The sequence below is a fragment of the Callospermophilus lateralis genome, chromosome 7, assembly GCF_048772815.1.
Source record: "Callospermophilus lateralis isolate mCalLat2 chromosome 7, mCalLat2.hap1, whole genome shotgun sequence".
NCBI classification, from domain to species: domain Eukaryota; kingdom Metazoa; phylum Chordata; class Mammalia; order Rodentia; family Sciuridae; genus Callospermophilus; species Callospermophilus lateralis.
In genome coordinates, this window is record NC_135311.1 from 97,063,631 (window position 1) to 97,082,801 (window position 19,171).

Here is a 19,171-nt window from a genome sequence, read left to right on the forward strand (position 1 = left end):
AATTATAGAATGGTGATTCCTGAAAGAAGGAAAACCAATGAGAGCAGCTCAACTTATTGCACAGGAAAGGAGAAGCCAAATAGAACTCAGATGTTTCCTTGAGTTGAAGGAATAGAGTTTGGAGATCAGAAAGACTGATCAGAAAGACTGAAGATAGAGGATGGAATGCACACTACAGAGAAGAAGGGAGGAGGAAATGAATCCCCAGAGATATTTCTCTGGAAATTTCCAAGAATTGCCATTGGGACTTCATGAGAGTATTGAGTAATGTATATATTTGAGGAAACTACCTAAGCCAAGAACAGAAACACAAGATAAAGATGTAGAAAAATTTTTAGATCACTTGCAGTGTTAGAAATAGTTCATTTTTCCAACAGTCAATGAAGAAAACCTCTTAACACATGCCGCATTGAGTAGAGTCCTGAGAAGGGTATTGATTGTATTGAAGAGGGGCCAATTACTCCACAAATCTTAAAAGCCCTAAAGAAACAAAAAAATGATCAGACTTTCTTCAAATTACTTAAATATATCCAAGAAAAAAGCTCTCAAATTTCTAAAGAAATAAAATAATTTTAATCAACTATGTAAACTTTACAATTTCTAGCATACATACAAAAATTATGAAAAGAAGCAAGAAAAATATGACCTAATATTAAGAGAAAAGTAAATCAATAAAAGCATGTACATAAATAAAACAGATAATATAATTAATGGTCAAGGATTTTTTGGTTCTAATTAGTTATATATAATAGTAGAATGCACTTTGATTCATCATAACTAAATGGAGTATAAATTCTAATTCTTCTGGTTATACATAATGTAGAATCACACTGTTCATGTACATAGGGTAATAATTTCTGATTCATTCTACTATACCTCCTACCCCCATGCCCCATATACTTCATATATGTACTATACAAGAAATATCTTCTTTTATTAAAAAGGCATGAACATAATGAGAAATAGGGATGAAAGAAAAAGACACAAATGAAGCTTCTAGGTAGAAAAAATACATGTCTTCTTCCTCAAAACAAATAACAGAATAATAATAAGAAAAACATTAAACCAATCACAATAGAGGGATAGCTGACCAGTGCTCCTCAAAATTGTAAGGACCATGAAAATCTGAGAAATTGTCCCTATCGAGAAGAACATAAGAAGACAGTAAGATTAAATCTGATACAGTAGCTAGGATGGAAACTAGAGAAGAAAGGACAAGTATATAAAATCTAATATGAAAATAAAGTATGAGTTTTATTTAATTGAAATTAACAATATTGGCCCTTAATTGTACCATAATAGGGTAAGATGCTGATGAAAAGGGAAACTGGGTGAAAGGTGAGTGATAATTTTCTGTCTTATTTTTAAATTTTTTTAGTAAATTTAAAACTGTAATAAAATAGATTATTTTAAAAATGTAATGCTTAAAATTTTTCTTGATAGAAATAATAGCAAATTAAACAGGGAATAAAAATAACTTGAAGACATAGAAATAAACACTATTCATAATAGAATTAATTATGAAGAATAATGAAGGAAAAATTAACAAAGGATTACTGCAGCTTTGTGACACCATCAACAGATTTAATGTACAAAAATTCAAATCTCAGAAAGGGAAAGAGAGGGGAACAGAAAAGAATGTTGAACAATTAATAGCTGAAATTTTTTCTAAATTTGGAGAAAACTACAAAGACATGGGCCCAAGAAGTCCAATGAATCTTGAAAAAAAGAAATCTTGAAATAAACCATCCAAAGAATCATTATAGACAAATTTCTTAAAGCAATGTAAAGACAAAGTCTAAAAAGCACACTGAGACCAAAACAACACCAAATAACAGAGCTAAGAATATAACAGATTTCTCTTTAGGAACAATGTAAGAAATAAGATGGTGGAATGACATCTACACATTATTGAAAGAAAGCTATCAACTAGAATTCTGTATTCAGAAAAGTTGCATTGCATAAAACAAATATGACATAAAGACATTGTCACATACCCAAGAAAGGAGTAAATTAATAACCTGCAGATCAACACCACAAGAAATATTTTAATAAGTTCTTCAAATGGAACAAAAATAATTATTCTATATCTACATGAAGGAATAAAGAGAATGGGAATAGTAAACATGTGGATGAATAAAATAGTACATTTTTGTTTAATTTTTAAAAACTATTTAAAAGATAATTCGACGTTTAAAACAAAAATAAGAACAATGTTGTATGAAGTTTTGTAACATAAATAAAAGTCTAATATATGATAACATCATATAAGGACAAGAGGGGAAAGTAAAAAATAAATAAAATACTGTGATGATGCTCTTATACTGTAACTGGAGTACTATAATTTTTTAAAAGATGCTAAAAGAATGCTTTAATTAATTAAAGATGCTAAAAGAATATTTTAAAATGGAAGCCTAACCACAGTCAATACACACGGAGACAAAAAGATAACAAACAACATAGATAAGACAAATATAAAATAAATATCAATAAGATAGGATTAAAACCTAATTACATCAATAGTTACTTTTAGTATAAATGATCCAAATGTACTAATTAAAAAGCAGAGATTTTCAGATTCCATTTGTAAAGGAAGAACTAGTTAAATGCTTTCTATAATAACAATTTTTGATTTAAACATATAGACAAGCTAAAAGTAAAAGGATAGAAAAAGATATAGCACACCAACTCTAAAAAAAGTTGGAACAGTTATATTCATGTCAGACAAAGTAGATTCCCAGAAATCAATTGCATTCCTATTCTCCAATGATGAATTAGCTGAAAGAGAAATTAGAAAAAAAAACATCCCATTTCCAATAACCTGGGGATGGGGGAACTTGAAAATCAACCTAACAAAAGAGGTAAAGGACCTCTACAATAAAAACTACAGAACACTAATGAAAGAAATTGAGGAAGACCTTAGAAGATGGAAAGACCTCCCATATTATTGGATAGGCAGAATTAATATTGTCAAAATGGTCATACCACCAAAAGTGCTAAACAGATTCAATGCAATTCCCATCAAAATCCCAATATTCTTTATAGAAATAACAAAAGCAGTCATGAAATTCATTTGGAAAAATAAGAGGCCCATATAGCCAAACCAATCCTTAATGAGAAAAGCAAAACAGGCAGCATCACAGTACCAGACCTTAAATTATACTACACACCTATAGTAACAAAAACAGCAGAGTATTGGCACTGAAACAGGAAAGAAGACCAATGGAACAGAATAGAAGACACAGACACAAACCCATATAAATACAGTTACCTCATACTAGACAAAGGTGCCAAGAACATATTTTGGAGAAAAGGTTGCCTCTTCAACAAATGGTGCTGAGAAAGCTGGAAATACCTATGTAGTAGAATGAAATTTAACCCCCATCTCTTACCTTGCAAAAAACTCAACTCAAGTGGATCAAAATCCTAGGAACTATAGCAGAAACCCTGCACATACTAGAGGAAAATATAAGCTTAACACTCCAACTTATAGGCTGAGGAACTGACTTCCTTAAAAAAAAAAAAAGTCCTAAAGTGCGAGAACTAAAATAAAAAATAAATAATAGGATAACATCAAAATAAAAATCTTCTTCACAACAAAGTAAATAAGAGTATGAAAAGAGAACCCACAGAATGGGTGAGAATTTTTGCCACCTGCATCTCAGATGGGGCATTAATTTCCAGGATATATAAAAACTTACACCATAATAATAATAATAATAATAATAATAACAACAACAACAACAACCCAAATCAGTAAATGGGCAAAGGAACTAAACAGACCCTTCTCAAAAGAAGAAATATGAATGGTCAACAAATATATGAAAAAATGTTCAACATTTCTAGCAATTAGAGAAATGAAACTAAAACTACGAGATTTCTTCTCTCTCCAGAATGGAAGTTATTAAGAATACAAGCAACAGTAAATGTTGGTGAGAATGTGGGGAAAAGGGTACTCATACATTGGTGGGACTACAAATTGGTGCAACCATTCTGGAAAGCAGTATGGAGATTCCTCAAAAATTAATAATGGAATCACCATTTGACCCAATTATTCTACTCCTCAGTATATATCCAAAGGATTTAAAATCAGCATGCTACAGTAATGCAGCCACATCAATAGTTATAGTAGCACAATTCACAAGAGCTAAGCTATGGAGCCAACCTCAGTGCTCTTCAAGAGATGAATGGATAAAGAAAATATGGCATATATACACAATCAAATATTACTCAATTATTAAGAAGAATGACTTTGTGACATTGGCCAGTAAGTGGATGGATCTGGAGAGTATCATGCTAAGTGAAATAAGCCAACCCCCTAAAAAATACAAAGGTCAAATGTTTTTACTGATACATGGAAGGTACCCTACAGTAAGGGGTGGGGGTAGAATAGAAGTTCAGTAGATGAGAAAAAGGGAATGAAGGGAAGGAAAGGGGGATACAACAAGCAAAGACAGTGGAATGAATCCGACATAATTTTCCTGTGTACATGTATGAATACACCACAGTGAATCCAACCATGATGTACATCCACAAGAATGGTTTCCTAATTAGAATAAGACATATTTCATATTTGTATAATTATATCAAAATGGATTCTACTATCATGTATAACTAAAAAGAACCAATTAAAAAAAACTAAAATAGTATACATCATTGCTCTGCCCCCAAAGACTTCAAAGGCACCTATCACTCAGGGAAGAAAAGTTCTTATAGAGTTCTATATGATCTGCTCCCCCATCATCTCTCTGGCTCCATCTAAAAGCTACTTTGCCCATTCTGTTCCAGTTACACTGTAAACCTTATCTTTCTCAGATGGACTAGGCAAAGATCCACCTTGGCACCTATCCTCTGAATGTCTCCTCCACCTATAATGCTCTTTACGGCTCAGATGTCCTCCTGCCAACCTCTTCCCTTTCTTCAACTTTTTGTTCACATAACTCCTTATCAGTGAGACAAGGCCAACACTAACTCCCCTATTCAAATTTATCACCTCCCACACTTCTTGTTCCTTTTAACCTGCTCTACTTTTGTTTTCTTCTCTTGTCTTCTTCAACTGCTCATAAATTGGGCCATTTGCTGATTTATTTTATTTATTGTCATATGTCTCACCCTAACAAACAGCAGAATATATCATGCCAGGATATTCAGGGTCTTTGTTTTATTCACTCACGCAGGCACTGTCTAGAGCAGTGCCTGCTACAATAAATATTATTATAATAAATATTTATGTACTTGAACTGAATTAGGTGAAGAATAGTATGTTGAAATACTCTCAGGGATGGCAGTATGTGCATTCTTCCCAGTCCCTAGCTCACAGTCAAATTGAAGGACACCTTCCCTAACCATCTCATCAACATCCGGTTCCTTCTGCTGAGTACTCTCATAGAACCCAGCCCTTTTATTTCCTAACACTGATATTTGTAATTATGTATTTATTTGTCTGATGTTAGTTTGCTATTTACAATAGTGCCCTCCCTAATGATGGGCAACGTGACTTATTTGCTCACACTGTATTCCCAACATATATCCCAGTACTGACTCCTGGTAGTTATAAGAATGTGATGAAATCACTTATCCATTCATTTAACATTTATTGATTGCCTGCTACATACCAACTGTGGGATACCAACCTTGCACTTGACTGAGTCACACTCCCTGGCTGGGTGCTGAGGCACTAAGTCACAGAAATGTGGCAGAGCTTTCCCCATCCTTCTTGGGTGCGAGGGTCGCTGTCTCGTGCATGGGTGTGTCTTGCTACAGCCCCATGGGTGAAGCTATGCTCACCTGTTCTTTTGTAATATAACCCCTTGCCCTGTTTAGGACAGAATCTTCCATGGAAGTGCCTTGTGTGTGTCCCCTTCTCTTTCTGTGCCCTTGGGTGTGGCCAACCAGGTGTCAGTCAACCTGCTGACAGTGGACATCATGAAGATAGACTCAGCCCCCTGAAACCTGACTCCTTGCCTCATTTGAATAGCTTCTCCTCAGTAAAAGGGTCAGTCAGTGGTGCTCTTGCTCTCTCTTCCTTCGGACCCTTAAGGTCAGAGGAGCTGTCACACGACCCCAAAGAAAAAGGTATTTGTGTCTCTTGTGTGGTTATTTGGTGCAGCCCAGTTAGCCCAGTTCAACCGGAGTGACCCCTGAGCCTTTTAATCGCAAGAAAAGAAACCTGGCAACCAACCACTACTCTAGACCCTGGGAATACAGGTATGACTAAAACAAAGCCTTTCCCTCTTGAAATTTATATATTCCGGTGGGGTGAAGAAGAGAAATAGTAAGTGAGTTAGAATATATGGTACATCACATGGCGACAAGAGCAATGCAGAAAAATAAAGTGGAGTGAAGGTTATGTGGGGTGTTTTGGTCAGCTTTGTGTCACTCTAACCAAAACACCTGACAAGAACAACTTAGAGAAGGAAGTTTATTTTGGTTCTTGGTGTCAAATAATCAGTCCATGGTCAGACAACTCCATTGCTCTAGGTCCAAGATGAGGCAGAATATCTTGGTGGAAGGGCACAGTGGAGGAAACCTACTCAGTTCATAATAGCCCAGAAGCAGAGAGAGCTCTACTCACCAGTCACATCTCCAGTCCACAGTTGCCACCCAGTTAATCCATTCAAGCCTATTAAATCACTGATGAAACTACAGCTCTTGGAATCTAATCATTTCACCTCTGAACATTCTTGCATTGTCTCACATATGAGCTTTAGGAGGACACCTCATATCCAAACTATAGCAGGGAGCATCAATCAATGATTAAATGTTAAATTAATAATGAGGCCAGGAGCTCGAACGCAGTAAGTGTATTTCCAGTGGAACAGATTTGAACATGGGAATTTCTCTTCTCTAAAATCTTACGGGTGATTGGGTAAAGGTAAGAGACATGGTTAAACAAAAAGATCAGGAAAGTGAGCTCAAAGCTAAGTGGAAAAGCAGAGAGCTGAAATTGAGAGTCCTGAAACGGCTCCAATCTAAAGGCAGAAAGAGCATGTTTCAAAGTTCACATTGTCCCTGGTATATAGTGGAGACTCAATAGATATTAGTTGATTAAAAGCTGGGGTCCAAACCAATATTCCACAAATTAGGAATATGAGATCAAGAGAGAGTGGGGGGCAAGTGAGGGGAAGCTGCTTTTTATTATATCAAAATTCTCAATTTCCACTGCTTTTGGGAAAATCAGAGAAACACGCTAATTTTTTTTTATTTACCTGTCTTTGACCTTTGAATATTCAAGGACATCAAAACCATGAGAACCAATGAAGAATTGCATTTATAAGAGATAAACCTGTTTCATCCTTAAACAGTCATTGGCTAAAGCTTCTTCTGTTGAATTAAATCCATTTCGTTAAGGGCTTTGTATGCAAATCTATATCCTTAAGAGATTAAAGATGCAATTTAGACACACATTTTAGGAGCTGAATGCACGAATCATTATTTTAGTACATATTGTCCATTAATCTGCTGTTCAATTGGGAACCCATTTGGAATGTGGCTGCTTGCTAATTAGCAGGATTCTAGTGCTGAGCTGCTTCCTGATTAAATGTCCTTTAGAATCAATAAAACATCAGGAGGGATTATGGTGATGTGGGATTAGCCCCATCTAACCAAATAAAATGAGTTGCGTTCCCTTCTTAAACTGTCATGTTGCAAGAGCTGACAAGCAGAGCAATTTTGTGAGCCCCGTAACAAAGTAGTTGTTGTTGTTGTTGTTTTTAACATTGAGATTTTGTTTTTTTGCCATTTGCCTACCAATTAGCAGCGACATTAGTGAATGACTGCCAGGGTAAGGCGATTTTGAGAAAGACTTGATTACGATTTCAAATCTCGACTCTGAATCACCCTTATGTAAAATGAGTTCAGGTTGTGTTGGTAAAAATTATTATCCCTGCTCTTGGCCAGGAACGTGTAAGTCAGAATTCGCATTTAATGTTTCTGTGTGACTTGTAATAAGTGGTAATTAAGGACAGCAGAGAGAGAACAGGAGGCAAACTAATACTCTAAAATTGTATTGGCAAAATTAAATGCTTCAGACCAGTTTAAAACACATGCACAGGAGCCAAATTGTGTTGGGGGTGGGGGGGAATAATGAAGCCTCTATGGAAGCTTCGTGAATAGATGGAGCCATTGACACAGCCACAAGTAGGACTTATCATACACATCTGGCCCATTATTGAGAGTGCAATTAGGTTGAAAAGGACCCGTTTTGCTAATCCCAGGAACTACCAGAGGATTTCAGGAGATAAAGGAAACATGAGGTGTCTGATTCAGCAATTACTTTGTAAAGGGAATAGGAAAGGGTTAGCCAAGAGCTATTAGAGATGTGGTATGGCCTGCACATTGGTTGGGCTTTAGAAATTAGACCTAGCTTTTCCATTCTACATTATAATAATAATAATAATAATAATAATAATAATAATAATAATTGTTATTATTATTAGTTATAGCCCACACTTACTTAGTGCTAAATGTATTTCAAGAAATATTCTAAGTGCCTTATAAATATTAACTCTTTTAATCCTTGCATCTGCCCCATGAGGTGAGCACTAATATTTTTCAAATGAAGAAACACAGAGAGATTAAAACTTATATGTAATCCATACCTGAATTCATCAATAAAGCTAAGCTAAATGCAGGCCCTCTGGTTTCAGAGTTTGGGGGTTTAGTCACTGCACTATAGCAACATTCCTGCTTGCCCTACAATACTCAGAAACTTTTACAAGACTGTGGCTAAGACAGAGGTGTTTGGGGAAAATTGCCTGAGTCCCAGAGCTGGCTTCACGCTTGGGCTTGGTGCTGAACACAATTCTGGATCTGAGGAATCGGGTAACTCTTGCCCTCTACCCATACCCTGATTTGGACTTTTGACCTCCAAAACTGTGAGAAATTTCTGTTGAAGCCACATGGTCTGTGGTGTTTCATTGTGGCAGCCTTAGTCCGTTTGGGCTTCCATAACAAAACACTATAAACTAGGTAGCTTATTAAAAAAAAAAAAAAAGCCTTTTATTCCACAGTTCTGGAGATGAGAATTCAAGGATGTGGGCAGATTCGGTGCCTGGGAAGGTCTGCTTCCTTCTAGATGGCTTTCTTTCCACTGTGACCTTACATGGCAGGGAGAATGAGTGGGTCTCTCTTGAGCTTCTTTTGTATGGACACTGATCCCATTCAAGAGGGCTCTGACCCATAACCTAAACACTTTTCAAAGACTCCCACCTCCTAATACCTTGGAGGTGAGTATTCCATAGACTAGGACCGTAACACAGTCCTCGCAAACTAACATGGTCCTACAGGATAATAGATTCCTAGGCAGCCTCCTTTCTAGCTGTTTTCTCCATCTAGCATATTCTGTAACCCCTCAGAAATTTCTAGAGTTGGGAATTTCAGAAGTCTGAAAGGCACGGCTATAATGCCTAAATTTTTTAAATCCTGGGACATAATTTCTGATTCTGGAAGTTTGGATAGAGTTGACTTCTCAGCATTGTTCTATGCTATGTACTCAGCTGAGCTTAATGGGATTCATGGGAGCTAACAGAGTGAGAGACAGGAGAAGTATTTCAGAGAGCAAGAGCAGTAGGTGCAAAGACAGAAACACAAGCAAAGCTTGGCAAGTTTGGATTACCACAAACTTTTCCTCATGGCTGGAGTATACATTTCAGGAGGTGGAGAAAGATAATGAATGGACTTGGGAGGTGGTTGCTGGCATACCTTTTGACATAAGCCTCTATGAAGCTGTTAGAAGAACATGCCACCTGAAACTAGCTTCACCAAGATTTCCAAGGGCCTTTCAATAAAATAGCCCACATCTTGTGTGCTTAGTATATTTAGGTTTGTTTTCTTTATTCATACAAGACTTTTTTATCAAAAGGCATCTGCTTAACAGCACCTGACAAAAATTCCTACAAAGAAAGAAAAAAGCCCAAAACACATAAGCAGAAAAACTCACTAACAGGAACGCTAGTGTCAGAATCTAGCAGGAACCTCTGCTATGAGTTTCTGCAATGTGGGAAAATCAATGAGTTGCCTGCCCCACACTTCACCCTGCTTGCCTATAAGAAGTGTGGAAGATACTTTCTCCCTTCACCATGGCCTTCCCTTTGGTTTGGAGACCACAAGTCTTAGCCAACTAGAAAATTGAAAAGGCGCTGTTTATAGTAGCAGTCTGAGTTCTTCTGTTCCCTGCTTCTCTTTCCCCTCCCTTCCCTGCCCAAAGAAACACACCTGTGTATTTACCCACACATCACTTTTCTGTACCTATTCAGAGATACAGATGTATCCTGTATGTCTCCCCAATAATGACAGAGCAAAAAGTTAAGATGAGCAAGGAGAGAAAGGAAACCCAGGTGTGACGTATGGTGTTTGCACCTGGTGAAGTATAATTCCTGAAAATTAAGTCATGGGGGTTAGAATGGAGAAAGGGAGACCGCTGGTAGTTGTTTACACTAACAGGTATATAAAATATGACACACTGCACCAATCTTAAGTGTCTGGTACCCAGCGAACGTGGTGAAAAGATCCCACCTCCATTCTACCAAGGTGCATGAGGCGAGTGACTAAGAGAAATCAGTATGGAATGGGGTTGCCTTCTATCCTTGACGGGAGGTTCAGGTTTGCAGGGAACACAGTCACAGGAAAGCAAGGCAGCTTAACTGTGGGTCACAGTGAATGTGAGGAGATCCTCATACGAAGCCCAGTAAAGAAAAAACACCAACATTTAAGAAAATACCGCAGAATGTGAAAGGGAAAAATCATCATCCGGCAGGCTCCAAATCTCAACCAAGCTTAGAAAATGATCTACTCTAGAAATTAGAAAAATAATTTAGGAAAGCACCGTGATTCTATGCAGTATATAAGAAACCGTTGCCTCTACGGAATTGAATTAGAAAGTAATAAGTATAATGAGATTTTTAAGATCTATAAAAATCAAATTTAAAAAGCACAAAAAATGAACAGAAGAAATTAGAAAGAATTTGGGGGAAATACAGATGGTATCAAGGAAGCTAAAGCTTCTCTAGGCAAATTAAAAGGTAACCAGGAATCAATAAGAAGTGAAATTAACACTAGAGGAAAATACGTAATGTCAAACTTAAGGGACTTCTGCAAAAGGTAGTGAAGAAAAAGAACAGAGAAGGAAATGAGAGAGAATAGTAGATATAAAATTATAATAGTAGAGATGCAATCTAAGAGGACTTGGTATTATGGAAAAGGGAATTTAAAAAAATTGGAGGAAAAAGTAAAAATGAAACTCTCAATTACATTAGTTCATTTTCTGTTGCTATCACAAAATAAAGAAAAATGGCTTATTGAGCCAGCAGTATTAGAAGGTGAAAGTTCAAGATCAGACAGCCCCGTCTGTTGGGCCTCTGGTGTGTGTGTGTGGGGGGGGGGGGGGGGGCTCTTGGCTGTATCATAGCAGATGTCATCATTGTGGAAATATTTGTGAAAGCAAGAGGTCACATGGTGAGAACAAAGGTCAAGGAGTGAGGAGGACAGTCTTAGAACAACCCACTCTCAAGGAAATTAACCAGATTCCCAGAGCTATACATCCCCTCCAAAGGAGATGCCCCCAGTTACCTAATCCCCTTCCACTAAGCTCCACCCCTCAGAGTTCTACTGCTTTAGCACCTCCACACTGAGGACCCAGCTTCCAGCATACAAATCCTTGGGGGACCCAATCAAACCATGACCACAACTGAAAAATCTTGAAAACTGCTGGGGGAAAAAAAAAAAAGTATACAGGTTGACGTTCTCACCATGATCTCAGTGAAGTTATGGGGGGAAAAAATGTACCTATGTCTATCCCAATAAAACTTTTGTATTACTAAGACAAAGAAAATAAGCCAAAGATCCTGGCCCAAAACAGAATAAAACTGAACTACAGTAAATATTGGGAAAAATATAATTATCAATGGACAAAAATCTGGCCATCCTCAGATAGACTTCTGCAATAATAAATTTTAGAAAACACTAAAGCCATACCCATGGAATTTCAAAGAGTAAAAACATGTAACTGAAGCAAAATTGCATAAATCCATGTGGATTTGGAGTCAGACAGCCAGGGTGTAATCCTGGATGCCCCTGAGATCCATGTGTTCTTGGTCAAGTCATTTACTTATCTCATAGGATGGCTATCTGCATTGAATGAAATAATGAACAGAAAGTACTTGGATCACTCGCTAAACGCTGTTGTTAACTTGACAAACTCACTTAGAGTTTGAACTCATGTTTACCTGAATCTAGAACTAGGCTCATAGGCCTTATTCTCCAGTTCCAACCTCTCTGACTTGACACTATCAGTGGGGACTTGGCTCTGTCACTCCTCCTGACAGTGGAACCCATAAACCCATTTAAATCATGAGTCTCTTTGAAGGTCTTGGAGTAATGGAAAAAAATGGAGAGAAAGGGAATATTTTACTGGAAGGCTCTTTAGAATGTTATTAATCACATAAGTCTTTATATGTCATTTAAATAAGATGATGCTCAACTTCAATACTTTGAAAATTTCCCCAAATCTTCTTACCCCACTCTTAGCATATGATTAAGAAGGAGCAAGAGAGTTTGTGGTGCCATTTTATCCAAGGACCTTACCTCATATAACATCTAGAAGATCACTACCTGATAGCTCCTGACAACCCTGAGAATAATAGAACGTGTGCGAGTATTAATGGACCTAGGCATTGGGTTGTTGAGCTTTGTTATCAAAGGATGGGAAGAGGCTCTTAGCATAGGCCTAGTCTTCCTAAAAGGGTCTAGAAAGCCATTATAAGGAGAACAGATAACAGGAAATGCTTCTTTGCAATTTATTTCCAGAACTGTGCTAATGTCATGTCTCTACATGATTATCAGTGTTAGAGAGTGCTACTTCTTTTCCAATTTTCTTTTACCTTCCTAGACCTGTAGCAGCTGGTAGAGTCACCAGCTTATCTGACTTTCCACACTGCACACCACACCTGACATGAAGCTCTGAAGGACACATTTCTAAAACTCTTATCAGAGCACATACATTGACCAAAGAATGTTTCTGACTCATGATATTGTGTATAGAAAAAGTATTATGATGGAAAGCAAAATGAATTAGGTACATATTTAAGAAATCATTTTTATATAAATAGAATAAAATCACATGACATTAGAACTCTGTGAGAAAACCCAGGACAAGTATTTCAAAACTCTCTCTTTATTTTTGCTGAACTTCTTATGATAGGCAAGACAAAGATCAAAATTAGTATTATTTGCATTTTGGTACCTAGCAAGAAAACCTGTCTTTTGCTAACATTAGCAAAAAAAAAAAAAAAAAAAAAACTATTTTTAAAGAATGTTAAGTAATTCAGAAAACAGAAGAAAAAATAAACCTTCAAGAAGGACCAAAACCAAAAATTTAAGACAGAGGTTGAGACAGAGGGGGGAAAAAAGAGAGGGAAGAAGGGAGGTTATAGTGTAAGTGATAGACAGATTGAGATCAATTAGAAAAGGTCTGTCTGAACACTGACTGAAGCAGGATATGAGACTTTAAATATAGTCCTAACCATAATATGTGCAGGAAAGTGGGTGCTTATTACTCCAGAGAAGAGCATATTTATATTTAAATAGAGGGTGGTATTAGGCAAATGTTTTAGTCAGCTTTTTCGCTATTGTAGCCAAAAATTCTGAAAGAACAAGAACCAAAAGGTTTTGGGGACTGACTATTTCAGAGGTGTCAGTCCATGATTGTTAACTTCATTACTCAGGACCTGGGATGAAGTAGAGCATCATGGAAGAAGTTTGTGGCAGAGCTGGGATCATGGTGCCAGAGAGCAGAGTGAGAGAGAGTTCCACTTAACAACGACAAAATATATACCCCAAAGGCAAGCCCCCAGGGACCAACCTCTTCCAGCCACATCCTACCTGCCTACAATTACCATCAAGTTAATTCCTATCAGAGAATTAATTCACTAATAGGATTAAGATTTTTATAACCCAATCATTTCACTTCAAAGCCTTCTTGCATTGTCTCACACATGAGCTTTTGGGGGGCATCTCATATCTAAACCATAACAGCAAACACATATTAGTGGTCTCTTCTACCAAAGCTTTGCTGGAGTACTTTTAAGCTTTTAATAACTACTTGATTGACACTTTCAGGCATATTGCCCAGTGCAATTTCATCTTGGGCAATTTACTAAATATCACCTATTAGATAATATTTATCTATCCCCTTTATCTCTCCCCTAACACCTTTCTCCATCCTCTTCTGTGTTGCAGTTCTTCCATAATCCTGAAGGCCAAAAGGAACATTTCTGTGTGGCATTTATACACAATGGAGTATTACTCTGCATTAAAAAATGACAAAATCATAGAATTTGCAGGGAAATGGATGGCATTAGAAAAGATTATGCTAAGTGAAGCTAGCCAATCCCTAAAAAACAAATGCCAAGTGTTTTCTTTGATATAAGGAGAGTAACTAAAGAACAGAGTAGGGAGGAAGAGCATGAGAAGAAGATTAACATTAAACAGGGGTGAGAGGTGGGAGGGAAAAGGAAAGAGAAGGGAAATTGCATGGAAATGGAAGGAGACCCTCATGGTTATACAAAATTACATACAAGAGGAAGTGAGGGGAAAGGGGGTCAAAAAGACAAGGGGGAGAAATGAATTACAGTAGATGGGGTAGAGAGAGAAGATGGAAGTGGAGGGGATGGGGGATAGTAGAGGATAGGAAAGGCAGCAGAATACAACAGACAATAGTATAGCAATATGTAAAACAGTGGATGTGTAATCCATGTGATGCTGCAATCTGTATACGGGGTAAAAATGGGAGTTCATAATCCACTTGAATCAAAGTGTGAAATATGATATGTTAAGAACTATGTTTTGAACAACCAACAATAAAAATTAAAGAAAAAAAAAAGGGAACATTTCTGGAATCCCCTTGACACAAAGATTTCAGAATTGATCTAACTTATTTAATGAAATGCAATTAGATAAGATTTAAGAGGCAGAAGAGGGGGAGGAGGGATAGAGGTGAAGAGCCAGTTTAGGTATTTACTTTCTTATAGCAGTATCAACATAGTTTTTCCAGTGGCCAGAATACACCTGGTACGACAGTCATCACCTTCATGACTAGCAGCAACTGAGACATCAACCAGATTGTCCTGGGGTTCCTCGATCTTTGGACCACATTTTCTGAGTCCTGACCCAATTCTTAGCACCAATCTATGATATCCTAGCCTTGCAATGGTTGGAATGGTGGGGAACTCAATTCCCTATATTTTCTAATAGAAATAAATTAGTTTATTTCCTACATTAAACCAGGAATGACACAGGTACAAAAAGTTCTTTCAACATCACTCTACCAACCACTATAAATTTAGAGCTTTGCTGCACATTCTTCCAGGGCAATGATATTGATCAGCAATATTATGTTTCTTTTTCTTACACAGATGGCAGAATTTTGTTGAGTTGCTGAGCAGAGCTTCTTCTGATTTGTTGTCTGGTTTGCCTCCAGGTGAGTTCCATAATTTTGCTGCTCCTGAGAGACTGCCCATTTCCCAGCACTATTGTTAATAATGCTGCTTAGCATGAGTGGTTTACTCTCTGGGCTTCGTTTCATTCCTCCCAGAAATGTACATGGCTCATCAGTGAAGGAAAAATAGGAGTGGGAATTGCCTTAATGCATAGTCTTTTAGGCCAGTTCGGTTATAAAAGGAATAATTCTTCAAGTTTTATCACAAGGCATACTCTAGTGGTAGCCCTTTAAGATGAGTGCAGCACACTCATCTTAAAGTTGGTATTATTAAATATAATTGGCATAGTACCTTTGATCTAGGAATCCTGCTGCCAGGTATTTATTCTACTTGTCTCACTAAAAAAAAAAAAAAAAAATTAAGATATATGTTTGTATGTGTGTGTGTACGTGTGTGTGTGTGTGTGTGTGTGTGTGTGTGTGTGTGTGTATGTATCTAGTACAGTGGTTTTTGGTAATTTTTTTCAATGGAAAAAGTGAAATGATCCTTTAGGGACCATTTAATTAGATCACAATACAACCAATTGGTAAAATTAAGTAGTTGTAAAATTACATGACCAAACAGCTACAGAAAGATTTCCAACACATATTACTAAGTGAATTTATCAAGATGAACTAGGCAAAATATTTAGCAATTTGCAAGTTTTAAATATGACAGGTGAAAAAAATTTACATTGATATCAATCCACTGTTGTAGTTTTTCTATTTACTACAACCATCAAATACTTACAGACTACCATTTGAATCAAAATATAAGGGAGGGAGGGAGGGAGGGAGGGAGAGAGAGAGAGTGTGTGTGTGTGTTGGGGAATGGATATATCAGTCTGCATCCAAGTAGAAAAGCAGAAAATTTACTAGATATTTCAATCAGAGGGATTCATTACAGGGGATTGGTTATATCACAAGGCTGAAAGAATAAAAAAGGGAATGATGAATGTATTCATTTTTCCAAGCTGCTGTAACAAATTACAGAAAAAAACAGATATATCTTCTCACACAGTTCTGAAGACTAGAGCACTAAGGTGTTATTAGACCCATGCCCCCTCCAAAGATTCTAGGAAAGAATCTTTTCTTGCCCCTTTCAATTTCCAGTGGTCCCAGGCCTCTCTTGGCTTGTTACTGTATAACTCCAATCTTGGTCCATGTCTTTACATAGCTTTGTTCATTTCACCTCTAGGTCTCTGTATCCAAATATCCCTCTCTTTTCTCTTATAAAGACACCAGTCATTGAATTTCACGCCCACAATCTAGAGTGATTTCAACTGGTTTACATTCACAAAGGCTATTTTCAACTAAAAGCAGATCCACAGGTACTGGTGGAGAGGACATGGATATATCTTTGGGGACAAATTCAATCCACCACAATGAGGTAATCCAGACCTTAGTAACTATAGAAAGCAGCTTCACCCTTCAGGCTGAAAGAACAAAGAGAAATGTACTCTACATCAAAATCTAGGAGCTAATTCCCCTACACAGGATCTAAGAAAATGCCAAGTAACCTGGAGAAAGGATTTCAGAGGTGACACACAGCTGGTTCTAAAAGTTTCACTTGGAGTTCAGATCTCTAAGAAGGTGGCTGTGCTCGAATCTCTTATAAAACACTTTGTTTCCTTGTGTTTAATCTCAGGGTTAGTATACCTGTTGTTCTACAAACCACTCGATTATTTATTAAAAACAATTCAAAGAAAGAAAAAAACCTATATAGTCAATATATATAGTCTACTGAAGGGATACAGAGGTTACTGAAGGGATGCCTGTGGCTGTTAACCTAACCTCTGAGGTTTCACACATAGCTAGTGCTCAGAATGTTTAAAACCATGCCCCAATTCTGGACAGATTCTTGCTGTATCCACACATGGCCTTTCCTCTGTGTGTGTGTGCATCCCTGGTATCTCTCAGCATCCAGATTTCCTCTTCTCATAAGAATACCCAGTCAGATTAGATTGGGACCTACCTTAACAGTCTCATTTAAATTTATTCAACTCTTTAAAGACACTGTCTCCAAACACAGTCACATTGCAAAGTACTGGGCATTAGGACTTCAATACATAAATGTTGGGTAACACAATTTAGCTTATAGCACATAGCATAGCTGGACAATACGTAAAATACAGGTTGAAGTATCACTTTTGCAACTAAATCACCTTGTGTGGATCACTTATTTTACTTCACTCCAACTTATTTTTTTCTCATGTCTAAAACTGAGAAAGAGAAATTAAGAAAAAAGGAAGGAAGGGAAGGAGAGAGAGAAAAGGGGGGAAAGTAAGGAAAAGGGCAGGGAAGAAAGAAAACCTGTTCTGTTGATCTGACAGAGGGACTGTTGAGTCTGATAAACAACATAGGCAATGAATCTTTTTTTTTTTTCTGGTACTGGGAATTGAACCCAGGAGCACTTAACCACTGAGCCATATCCCCAGCCTTTTTCGTGTTTTTATTTAGAGACGGGGCTTAGGGCCTTGCTTAAGTTGCTGAGGCTGGCTTCGAACTTACAATCCTGTTGCTCAGCCTCCTGAGCCATTACAGGCACATGCCAGCTTCACTAATCTTTTAGTCCATGTAAGACTCTCCAGAGCAACAAGGTTGTTGAGGTGATGTTGCTGTTGTCACTTTGTGTGATAGTTTATTGCCTACTAAGTTAATATCTTGGTCTCTTCCCATTTCTATATCACTAGGACTAAGATTGTTAAGTGTTCTGAAGTACGGAGTGAGCCATTTTATTTGTATGTTTTCTTGCCCACAAGCAAATGTTTTAAAAGGGAAGAGGATCATACAAAAAAGAAACTGACTCATTAGGAGTATATAAAATTGTACATTTTCTTCTTTTGACTCAAAGATGCTATGATAACTTGATCAAAATGACTCATTTTATATATGCTGCATTTTATTATAAACTTCATCTCCTTTGTAATCATAAAAATCCTGCACACTTATTCTTTAATGTGCATATATGATTTTCACATAATACTTAATATCAGTGATTTGCACTAATGACAAGATTAGACTAATTATCAGCTGACCAGATCTCTTGGCAAGAACAACTAGATGATTAAATAAAAATACATAAGAATATTTGTTTGAAGCCTTTTATTTGGAATTCAAATTAAACTACCAAACAGAAGGATGAAAAGGTCCTCTTGATCCTTTGTAGGAATCAAGAAGAAACATCACACAAAAGCTCTGTGTGTTTCATATGGAGTTTTCAGTTTCTATTTAAAAATACGAGTAACAATGCAAGCAGAAAATAGATTTTTGAAATAACTGTAATTAATTATGTTCAAGAAAATGAATGAAAAATGGAGAATTTTCAACAAAGAATTTAAAAACCTACAAAAGGAATTGAATGGACTCTATAAACTGAAAAATATTAAAACTATATTTTTAAAACTCAGTGAGATTAAGAAAAAATTGGACAAAGCTGAAGAGAGGTTAGTTAACTAAAATATAGTTCAGTAGAAAATATCCAAATTGAGGTATCAATAAGAAATAAAGATGGAACATGTGAAAAAAATATGTAAGAGATATCTAGGGAATGGTGACACTATCCAACATACATGCAACTGAAATCATAGAAGCACAAGAAGAAGAGAATAGAGCTAAAGCAATTCTTGAGGAAATTAGGAGAAATTTCCAAAAGTGATGAAAGATCTCAAGCCACAGATCCCAGAAATGCTATGAACT

General features: G+C 36.8%; 1 protein-coding gene across 1 annotated transcript in view; it reads left to right on the forward strand.

The window, feature by feature from the left end:
* Window positions 1–19,171, forward strand: part of C7H1orf87 (chromosome 7 C1orf87 homolog) — a 77,657-nt gene that overhangs the window by 44,339 nt on the left and 14,147 nt on the right. The window contains exon 8 of the mRNA XM_076863477.2: window positions 15,411–15,475. Coding sequence (XP_076719592.2) covers window positions 15,411–15,475 — 65 coding nt within the window. The remainder of the gene's footprint in view (window positions 1–15,410; window positions 15,476–19,171) is intronic.